This window comes from Populus euphratica, unplaced genomic scaffold (assembly GCF_000495115.2).
Source record: "Populus euphratica unplaced genomic scaffold, PopEup_1.0 scaffold736.1, whole genome shotgun sequence".
Lineage (NCBI taxonomy): Eukaryota > Viridiplantae > Streptophyta > Magnoliopsida > Malpighiales > Salicaceae > Populus > Populus euphratica.
Genome location: NW_011500594.1, coordinates 87,474 through 99,589, shown reverse-complemented (window position 1 = coordinate 99,589; position 12,116 = coordinate 87,474). Strand labels below are relative to the sequence as shown.

Sequence of the window (12,116 nt, the reverse complement as noted above, 5' to 3'; positions counted from 1 at the left end):
TTGTTGTTGTTGTTGTTGTTGTTGTTGTTATTTATAATTTATATAATTAACCTCTATATAGTTCGATCTCGGTCTTACCGATTTATTTATTACTTTGATACTCCTACACTTGGGAAAAGATATCAATCTTTTGGTCGTGTCATGGACATCCCTATCATGCAACATATTTAGGGGATCTTGAAAATTAAAATCAACAAGTCTTAATTTTTAATATCAAATTAGTTATATACAGTGATAGAAACTAAGATAGTGTTTGGTTATTATTCTATAATAAAAAATTTAAAAACAGAGAAGATATGGAATATAAGACAAAAAAAGATGAAAATAAATTTGTGTTTAGTAATGGTGAACAAGATAAATTGATTGTCTTTATACCATGTTTCATTATGATAGATAAAATGGAATAAAATATAAAAATATTTATTTTACCTATAATATGTATTATTGTCAAACTTTGAAAATTAAAAAATAAATATATTGCTTTTAAATTTGATTTATATTAAGTGTTGAAATTAATAATATTTTAATAACTCTAGTTATAAAATCTAGAATGGTTAGGTAGGTCAACCTAGGACCTAGATTGGTTGGATTTTACAAAAAAATAAAAGTATTGACCCAACCTGACCAAGTAAAAAACTCAGGTCGATCCAGAAAAACATAGATCGACTCTAAATAAAACATAGGCAAAAAACACATTGATTTTTTTAAAAAAAAATCAAAACAAGGTTGCTTTGATTTTTTATAAAACAATTAGGTCAAACTATATTGACCCTTCTAAGCTAAGGCCTTGACCTAGGTAAACTTTCAAGTCATATTTTAAAATTATGATAATAAATAATTTTATTCATGTATTGACTCGAGTTATGTCTCTGCCTCTTACATCCTAGAACAAAAAACAAGCATTGTGAAATGGTTCATCAACAACTTAGTTGTCTAGTCCATTTTCCCTTTTGAGTTACACTTTTTTTTTAAATGAAAATTAGGGTTATACCATGTTGACACAAGCCATAACTTATATCATATGTATGTGTGTGTGTGTGTGTGTAATGTATGTGTGTGTGTGTATATATATATATATATATATATGGGTTATACCATGTTGACACAAGCCATAACTTATCTTTTATATATATATATATATATATATATATATAGAGAGAGAGAGAGAGAGAGAAAGAGAGAGAGAGAAAGAGAGAGAGTCAAGGTAAACAAATTATAGATTCCATTTGACATTAGCAACTTTAAAAGTAAAAAGAGATCCTCCAAATCATTATTATGCCAATATTATTAAGTGGAAAAGAGAAAAGTGAAATTAAATAGGAGCTAATGGCATAATTAATGTGTGTGTGTGTAGGGGTGATTTAGATTAACCTACATGATAAAGGATTTACTAGATATATGCTAATTCAGACAAATATAAAATCAAAGACCAATAAGTTAAATGAGGTATTGAATAACCTTGCTTAATGAATTTAGGCCAATACTGACTTCAAAGAGGCTTAAACATATATAAGGCTGCTTATAATCATCATAATCCATATTTAAGAAAGGCTAAACTCAACTTGTACTTAGGGATGGAGACATAATTTGATAGTTTGAATAACTTTTCATGCTCTATAAGAAAATATAAGTGGCGACAATTAATTCTAGATATTTTAGCAGAATATTTAAGAAGTTTCCATCTTCTAAAAGAAAATTAAGATGATATAACTATCATAAAATTATCATGCTTATTCAGAATAGTCAAAGTCAACAATAACATTTATTATTATTCAAGTATTTTTTTTTCTAATGTATAACTTTACACTAACACGTATAATGTTTTATCTAACTATTTGATTGGGCTTAAATTTTATTAGAGGTTTCCAAAGGTCATGTTATATGTATGGTTAACATTTTAGGTCAATCAAGATTTGTATTAGTTTCATAGTTGATTTAGGATTATTTTTACTATTTTATTTAGAATTATTTTATTATTTTTCCAACATTGTTTAGGATATTTTTCACCTAATATAAATAGAGTTATTTAGCATGTATTTAGATTTTTTAGAGATTTTGATTTTAGAATAATATTTGTGTGTGTGAGAGAGAGAGGAAATCTCAAACTTTTTGGTTCTTGAAAGACTGAAATTGACTTATCGAAGAACAACTATCTTCGTGGTGTCTTTCATATAATTCTCATTCAAGATTTTCTAATTATTAAATAAGGGTTTGAAATTGAGTAGTATCGGTATCTCAATTTAAGGTAATCATCGTGTTATGTTTTCTATCTCAAATTTTATTTTTAGCTTTTTGGGTATGTGTTCAAACTTACTTGATGATTTCTTATATCTATGGAGTTTGTATCAGTTGGTATTAGAGTTTAGCTCAAAAATTAGTTTTTATATTTTTATTTTTTTCTAGTTTTTCACATTTAAATTTAGTGTTTTTCATTCTTCTCTTTTTTAGTTGCGACATTGACCAAAAAAAAAGTTTCATTGATTTTGTTGTTATTACAAAAAATGAATAATCATAAATACAAAAGAAAAGGAAGAAAAGTCATTAAATTGCAAATTTTAGTTCTAGGTGCTTGTAACTTCATTTCGCAGAATTTTCTAAGTCTTGATCTAGGGGATTGATTGTCCTTTTGGTTATTTCTAAATAGTCAAATTACTAATTTAACCTTGGTATAAAAACAATTAGCACTCAAGAGTTTTTTTTATCTTTGACTTTCATTAAACATAGATAAATTACTTTATTACCCTTCAAATTTAAAACTATTACCCTTTATTTTAGGGATGCTTTTGTCTTTTATGTGGTTATTTTGTAATTATTGGTTTTATTAAGGGTGATAATTTCATTTGCTAAATAAATAAAAAAACTAGAGGTGTGCAAGTAGTTGTTGCAAGGTTTAAACAACACTTGTAGTGTCATTTAGTATCCAAAATACTTCTTATGAGGTGGTGATCAAAGCACCTTGACATCCCTTTCATGACTACATAACACATGTAGCCTTATTGTTTTTGGTTTGGCACTATAGTCTTTTTTTCTTTAAGGTTTGGTTTATATTCTTTTATTACAATTTATTTTCATTTGAAATATTTTATTCAATTACAAATTATTCTTAATTTCATCCCTCATGAATTTTTTTATTTATTAGATTTGGTCTCTATTTTTTTATTTAAGATAATTATTGAAATTGTTTTTTTTTTTTACAACTTCATTCTTCTAGATATTTTTTTTTTATCAAATTTGATCTTTTTTTTTCTTGATTACTAGTTTTTCACCTTGGAAATTCTTTTAAATTAATTTTTTTATAATTTTATCTTTTAACATTTAATTGGGTTGGTGTTTAGCTTCTTGGTTGAACCAAAGTTTAAAATTCAATGGATTATAGGTTTTAGATATTAACCCTAGTTTATGAGATTTACCTGAGCTTTGTTTGGGTTCTTTTCCCTTTCTTTATTTTTTTTCCGGTTTCATTCTCTAAGATCTTTCTTATCCTCTTTCTAGGGAATTTTGTAGTCATTTTAAAAATAACATGGGTTACCTTAAGATTTTTTTTAATCTTTGTTAAATTTATCTTTTTAAAAATAAAATTAATTCATTTTATTCTTTAACATTAAATTAATCAGGTGTTGAGCTTATGGATTGAAGCTGGGTCTAAAATTTAATAGATTATACATTTAAGAGATTGATCAATGTCTAAGAAATTCACCTGAAGTTGCTTAGATTTTTTTTATCTTCCAACATTTTTTCCCTCTATTTTTATAAGATTTTTTAGTTATTTTGGAAATAACACTGATTACTTAGAATTTTTTTTAATCTTTTATGAATTTTAACTTTTTTTAAAATGAATTTTGTTTTTTAATTAAAAAAATATAAGCATGAAATACTTTTTTTATAATGTTTTGTTTTAATTATTTGTTTTCGGGTACGCATACAATCTCTTTCAATTTTGACCTGAACAAATTATTTTCTTGCAAGCTAACGTTACTCTGCATTTAGGCTCGCAACCGACGAGTCTCGATCGGCTCAATCCCGCTAATGAAAGCTTGAGTATCACAACCTCCTGCAATGAGCACATTCCCGACACTGGAGAAAACAAAGAGAGATCCACCGAGATTCAGAGATCCACCATCTTCCCTGCTGGTACAATTGAAGGATATTGCTGGACTTTTGACGGTGGCCATGCCTGTTTCAAGCGAGATATTCAGCACCTCCATTTTGCTTCGACTTGTAAAAGCTCTAGGCGGGTTGGTGGTTTTGTAGCAGTCTTTTCTAGTTCGAAAAGGGTACGGAATGCTAACGTCTCCGCATCGATCTGGACAGCTAAACTTCGCTACAGGTGCTTCTGCTTTTGCTAAATGAGAGCCTGTTTAGCTAAACGTTTACGGGAATGTTTTTATTTAATAATTATAACATATTATTTGGTTATAAAATCAGCCATAATTTTCATGCATGGCCCCTGTATTTAGATGAGTGCAAAACTTATTTTTGTTGAAGCAGAAATTACATATTTTTTATTTTCTATTTATTATAATTATATTTATAAATACAGTATAAAATTATTCTCATCTTCCTTCCTTAACCAGTGTTTCAGGTATGAATAAATTTTGTCTAAATAAAAAAATCACAAGAGTTGTTCTTACCTGAACGTGACACTGTTAGAGGCATTGAAAAAGACAATTGAGCTAGCCTACTAAAATCATTTTTCTTTTGTTCAACCACGAGGTTGCTCTTAGTAGTTTTCCTTTTACTTTTCCCCTAGTCTTCCTAACTATTGTTGCACTTCAAGATAATAATGACGGAGATGAAGGGCTGGCCTATTGAAACTATTTTCTTCTCTTCTCTTATGTTTTCCTTTTGTTCTTCCCCTAGTCTTATTTAGGTGTTCTCATTGTCTGCGTGGAGAGTGAATTAATTCACTCTTTATAAAAAAAGAAAAAATAAATAGTAAAAGAATTTAATTTTTAATTGTATTTTATTAAAAAATTAATATTTAATATTATTTAATAACACTACATAAATTAAAAGGAGATCACATGATGGCATGATATTTGCAGAATTTGATCGTAATTCTAATTTTATTTCTAATGATATTTTACGTGATTTTGTTGCACACTCAAAAAACTATGAAAACTGTAGTCTTTATCTAATGAATTTTATACATGATGAAATTGTAAATAATTTAATGAAACAATAAAAAATATTTTATATAAAGTATTATTTATTTCATGATATAATAATAGTAATTAAATCTATAATATTTAAATTAAAAACCATCAATATTAATATATATCTTTTTTAGTTATTTTATAACCTCGATTTAAAAAGTATTCTTAACCAAATATATTAAATTACTTTTTGTTTAACCACAATTTTAATCACAAATCAGCCTCAGCTAAAAATATTTTTTATAAAATAGTTTTTTTTGAACTATAACTACAATAGCTACCACAATACCAAAAAGACTATGAAACATTAACATTAGCTTTTAACCACTAATTTTGAAACCATTTTCTCTGTGGTAGGTGTGTGTGTGTGTTTGTACATAAAAGATCCATTTTTTCAAAAAGTATTTTTAAAATTTAATAAAATAAAAGGAATAAATAAGGTTGTTTTAGTCTTTTATATAATGGAGTGAGAATAATAAAAAAATGAAGTGGAATTAACATCACTTTTAAGAAAAAAAAATGTTGTGGATTGAGCTTTAAAACAATTTACCTGCTAACTTTTTATTTATTATAGTTTAAATCATTAATCAATACTAATTAGCTATATGACTCGTGTTTCACTGCAAGTCAAATATATTATTTTTCATAAAATATTATCTATGCAAGTTTTTTCAATACATTTTAATAGTTCAAAAATTATAACAAATCAAAAACTTTATGTACATATGTAATCAAATAAATTTAGAATTATATATGTTAATAAATCAATAAAAAAATCATTAATGATATTTAAAAAAAAACATGAAAAACCAAGAGACAAGTATAGATCAATATATTGAATCTTGAAAAATAAGACATTAAATTGATTGAATAAAATAAAAAGAAAAATAATAACATGTAAGGCTACACATATTAAGATTATCATCTAAAAATAAATATTTTTTTATTTTTAAAAACATAGTTTATTATATAAAAAATAAAAATAAAACTATGGATGAACTAGAAAAACTACTCTGAAAATTAAACATATAACAAAAAAATTAATATTTTTAAAAAAAGACCCCTGAACCAAATAAAAGAGAGGAGGTTTTGTCTCTTTTTTTAGTTTTTAGTTTTGTAACTGGTCACATCACTTTATTTCTTTTCAATTGCATTCTTTAAAATTATATTTTCAATTAATTCTTTAAAACCCAATCTATGGATTGATCCGGTTAATTTCAATTAATTCAATCAAACCCAATCTATGGATTGATCCGGTTAAAGGGTCAGGTCCCGGGTTACAAGGGTTGACTTAGGTCAACCTGAAAAAATTAAAAAAAATATTTAAGGTTTTAATATTTTATATGAAAAAATTAAGAAACAATCCATGTGAATTTGGGTTGTACATTTTGTAAACAATTAAGTTTAAAAGATTATTTCAAAATATTTTTATCGTAGATTGAAAATATATTATCTTATTCTTCTAAGTTGAAGCGTTTAAACTAAAAAAAAAAAATTATCTCACATAGAAAAACCATAACTTTTTTCTTGTGAACATAAAGTATATATACTAAAGGGTTTCAAATCCCACATTACAAAAATAAAACATTGTTTTAATATATATATATATATATATATAAAGGGTCTCTAGATGGAGAAAAAACATATTTGAAAAAAAAAAGGTCTCTACATGGTCATTTGAGTTCTAGGTTAACTAGGAAACTCCAAGCCAATTACGAGCTCGGATTTTGAAGGAACAAACTCAACCAATGCCCTAGGTCACTCGAAAAAATTTTAAAAAAATATTTGATATTTTAATATTTTATATGAAAAAATTAAGAAATAATCTATGTACATATAAGCTATACTTGTTGCAAATAATTAAGCTTAAAAGATTATTTCTAAATATTTTTTATCCCACATTAGAAAGATACTATCTTATACTTTATAAGTTGAAGTATTTAAATAAAAAAGGTTTATTATTCCACATTAAAAAAACATAACTTTTTTTCTTATACACACACACACACACACACACTAAAGGGCATAGTATTTCACATTGAAAAAATAAAGTATTTTTCTAGTATTTATATAGTGAACTTTGAAATGAGCTAATAACCAATTGACAAATATATATAAAAAAATCTCTAAGTAGAAGAAAAACACATTTGAAAAAAAAAAAAGGTTTTTCTACTGAGTTTTTGTCTGATCTCCCAGTTCCAAGTTCATCCAATAGGTTAACCAGTTTATTCGAGGCCAATTGAAAGCCCTAATTTTAAATGAAACACACTTGACAAACACAATTGGGTCCTGCTAACAGTAGGGCCGAGCGTTATTGGAAATTCAACCCAACCTCAAATGAAAAAAAAAAAAACATTATCATCACCTAACTTTTGTATATATAAAAAAAATTTCCATCAATTTATTTCCTCTTTACAGTATGAAAAAAATAAGAGAAAAGAAAAAAATAAAGGGAGAAAAATAAAACTAAAAATATCTTAAAAGAAAAAAAAAATAGTTATTAGTGTATTAGATATTGTTCTACTATGCTCTATTCACGGTGCTACTCTAGAAAATAATTTGTTTAAAGATGATGTAAATACATTATGTGCTTTTAACCTAACTCAAGTATTTTAATATTTTAAAAAAATATTATTGACTAGCTGGAGAGCGCAAACCAATATATTAGTTATTATATTATTATGTAATAGTTATTTTGTAAATTATTTTTGTTAAAAAAAAATATTGGTATAATATTTTTTTATTTTTTAAAATTTATTTTTTATATCACCATACCAAAATAGTATAGAACTATCAAAAAATATTAATTTGAAATGAAGAAAAAAATAAAAAAATCTTAAGATATTTTAAAGCATTTTTAGGGCCCAAAACTTTTGGATCCTTCTAATCGTTGGGTTTAACACTATTGGATTTTTATGGTCTACAAGACCTAATAAAGTTGGATCTAACTAAGAGGCCAGATCCAAGGATTTAGAGTTTGGCTACCTATGCTAGACCCAACTACCACCACAAAAAGAACCAATGCAATTGGGTATGGCTCCGCAGGTAGACTCAAAAGCATTGCTATTTTTTAAAATATTTTTTTACAAAATTTATTGTGATAATTTTTTATTTTAAAAAATTTATTTTTTATATCATCATATTAAAATAATAAAAAATTATGAATTTAAAGCAAAGAAAAAAAATAAAAAAAATTATTTTTTAATAGTATTTTTGAAATATAAAAACAAACATTATTTAATAAAAAAATTAAAATCAACCTCAAATAAAAAAAATATTATCACCCAACTTTTATATAATATAAAAAAAAATCCATCAATTTATTTCTTCTTTATAGTATGAAAAAAATTAAAAAAAATTAAAAAAAATTAAAAAAAATCAAATTATCATTATATTATTTCTTTTTCTACTTCTTCTTCAAGGTACAGGATAACCTAAAGGGTTACGGTTTTTTTTTTTTTATCAATTGGGGCTTTCCTCTCACACCCTCGTAGGGATGGCCTATAGGGTTCATTGAAAATATCTTAGGAAAAAAAAATTAAAGTGAAAGAAATTAATTGTTAGTGTATTGGACCCTACTTTATTATATGCTATTTATGATACTGCTCTAGAAAGTACTTTATTTGAAGATGATGATGATGCAAATACATTTTGTGTTTTTTTAACCCAAATCAAGTATTTTTATATTTGAAAAAAATCGTGTTTTTTTAACTCAAATCAAGTATTTTTATATTTAAAAAAAAAATTGTTATTGACTGGCTCCGAAGCATATGTCAATATGCTAGTTATTATATTATTACACAATGATTATTTTTTATTTTTTTGTTAAAAAATATATTGATATAATATATTTTTATATTTTTAAATTTATGGTTTATATATTCACATTAAAATAATACAAAAACATAAAAAAATATTAATTTTTTTTATTTGATGCAGTCCATGTAGCTTTAACCTATTATTAACAAATAAAAATGTCAGACCCAACATCACTGAATCTAGTTATCTAGCAAACTCAACAAAAATTGTTGACTAAACACAAAAAAAAAGCCTTCAGTGACATTATAATGCAAGCACTTGATAATTAGATTGTGATCTATGGTGTAATAAGTATATGTTTATAATAAATATATTTTAAAATATATATATAATTTATTAAAATGATGAAAATGAAAATGTTCTTATATCTAATAATTTATATGCCAAAAATAAAAGACACAACTGTTTAAAAGTTTGTGTGTGTATTCCTAAACTTAGAGTGAAAGGTTATTGGTAATTGACTTTTTAATAAAAGCTTTAACCTAATTGGTTCAAAGCTTGCAAAAGATGCAGAGTGTTTTTCGTTTACCCGTGTCATGTCAAAGGCATCATTCTCGATCTTAGGCCCAGATTTTTGGGCTTTTAAAGTATTTAACCACTCCATTTGACAAAAATGGGCTAAGCCATTGAAAAAATAATCTTTTAAAAACAGCCCTGACTCTGAATTGCAAGGAAGGCGTTGAAACCAGACAACAGCGGAGAAGGAACGGGATAGCTAACCACTCGATGGAGATAACCAAAGCAACAGGAACAGCAACAGCAACATTAGCAGCAGCAATTCACAATCTTTCCTTAAGCTCCTTGTCTTCAACAATTAGACCTCGACCTCGACCTCGACCTCATTCACATTCTAGTTTTTCTAAATTCTCTCTCGTGTCTCGGCCAACGTCTCTCACTGCTACTTGCTCTCTTCCCAATGAAACAACTACTTCCAGTGAGTCATTAAATTATGTTTTATTTTATGTTTTGTGAACTGGGTTTGGTTGTTCTTGCTTTCTTTCGTTGTCTTTTGTCTTTCCAAATTATTCTCATTGAGTTAGGCTTTTTTGTACAGCAACAAAGGTTGCTGGTGCTGACACTTCTCTTCAAGTGAAGGTGGCTTTTCCTTTAATTTTTATCTACCCTTTTGAGTATTTTATGTTTGCGTTAGAATTGAAATGATTGTGTTTTTAACTGCGAAATTTTCAGAAGAGAGCAGCTGATTTGTCCCCTGAATTGAAGGGAACTTCTATTTTCCTTTTAGGTAAGTAATTATTTTTGTTTTTAACATTGATCAATTCTTTTGGAGAGTTAATCTAACGATAATTTGTGATTATGGGATGGTTTGCTTTTGATATGGAGGAATGAGAGGTCCTCTAAAAACCAATTTGGGTAAGCTTTTGGCGGATGCATTGAGATATTATTATTTTGACAGGTATGGATTATGGATGTGTTTTTGTTGTTCAGATAATTGAAGCAATTGCACTATGGTTGATAGTTCAAATTACTCATGTAGTTACATTATTATTCTGTTTTCAGTGATAGTTTGGTTGAGGAAGCTGCCGGTGGTGAATTTGCTGCCAGATCTTTGAAGGAGAGAGACGAGAAGGGATTTCGCGAATCTGAGGTGATTGTTTTTTTAGGCTTGTATTTGTATTTGCTTATGTTTGTTCTTGAGACTAGCACGATATTGGTACAGCAACATTCAGAATGGGTCTTATGTAGTGTATTATTGAGGATTATAATTTATCGCCGTGCATATATGTCGACATGGCATTTTGCAACAGACTGAAGTATTGAAGCAGCTAACATCTATGGGTCGGCTCGTGGTATGTGCTGGAGATGGTGCAGTTCAAAGCTCAACCAACCTGTATGAACATGATCATTGATTGTACTGGTTTGTGTTTAATTTTGTGTGCAAAATTCCAATGGACAGTATTTGTAACTATTACAAATTGAAAGTTCCTTTGATTTTTTTTGTAGGGGACTTCTGAGACATGGGATCTCACTATGGATTGATGTACCCTTAGACATTGTTGCAAGGGGGATGGTTGAAGACAAGACTCAACTTGCTGCATCAGAATCTCATTCAGAGGTTTTTTCTTCATTCTCAGCTTATTAATTATTTAACCTACCTGATCTACTTCATGCTTGAAAGATTTTCATTGTCAAATCAGATTTGTTTGGGAATCCCCGTGCATTCCTAATTTTTGATAGATTTGCTCACCAGGTTTTAGAGCAGCTAGTCGCTACATATGAAGAGCTGAGAGCTGGTTATGCTACAGCTGATGCGAAAATTTCACTCCCGAGTATGTCTCTGCAATTTATCTTTGCTTGTCCCTGAGGAATTCAGGTTTTGTACGGTGTCTAATTGCCTCATGTTTTTTGCAGATATAGCTGTCAAATTAGGTTATGATGAACCGGATTTGGTAACCACGGAGGACTTGGCATTGGAGGTGAAGATGCAAAACATTTCATTGTGAAGATTCTCCTAGTTATTCTGGTACCTTAAAAGTGAGGTTTCTTCCTTCTGTTTGACACTTTCAGGTACTCAAGGAGATAGAAAAACTGACAAGAGTAAAGAAAATGATGGAAGAGGCAGCAAGACCTTTTTAGCAAACTCTAGCTGTGTTTTCAACACACGTAACAATTTTTCATGAGCTTATGTTTTCATGGTATGCCATTAATCCTGCAATTGTTTGTAATCGAAGATCGGCATATGAGGTTACATGGTTTGAATTGAAATTCACACCCTTGGTTAATTACACATATCAGTAGATATAACTGTTTTTAATTGTTCATACTGAACTTGAACCTGTCTTTGACATATCCATGCACTTGTGTTTTGTATCTGCTTTTTCATACACGAAGGTAATTTTTTGCAGCTCATGCTTCTTGTCTTCCTCGAAACTTGATCAACTGCTATGTGCAAGAGGTTGATCCGAAGCCCCTTCATGAAAGGTTGAGTCATGAAATTTTGGGTGTACAAATTGAGTGCAGTGATTTCAAAAGCAATATCAACTTGTGAGTGACAGTTACTTGTATTATTCTAATTCACTAAAATTAAAATATCATCAAAAGACATGTCCGGCTTTAGACCTTTCCAAACCTTGGGTTATTTCTAATTCTAGCATCGGTAATCTGCTTTTAACTGAACAAGTG

The 12,116-nt window shown here is 27.8% G+C and overlaps 1 protein-coding gene across 1 annotated transcript; it reads left to right on the top strand.

The window, feature by feature from the left end:
* Window positions 1-9,620: 9,620 nt before the first annotated feature.
* SKL1 (shikimate kinase like 1) lies at window positions 9,621-11,791 on the top strand. The gene is made up of 10 exons (XM_011012472.1): window positions 9,621-9,909; window positions 10,030-10,070; window positions 10,164-10,218; window positions 10,317-10,389; window positions 10,494-10,581; window positions 10,742-10,824; window positions 10,938-11,049; window positions 11,185-11,263; window positions 11,346-11,410; window positions 11,502-11,791. The coding sequence occupies exons 1-10, from the start codon at window positions 9,702-9,704 to the stop codon at window positions 11,568-11,570; spliced, it is 873 nt and encodes a 290-aa protein (XP_011010774.1). The 5' UTR covers window positions 9,621-9,701; the 3' UTR covers window positions 11,571-11,791.
* Window positions 11,792-12,116: the final 325 nt, after the last annotated feature.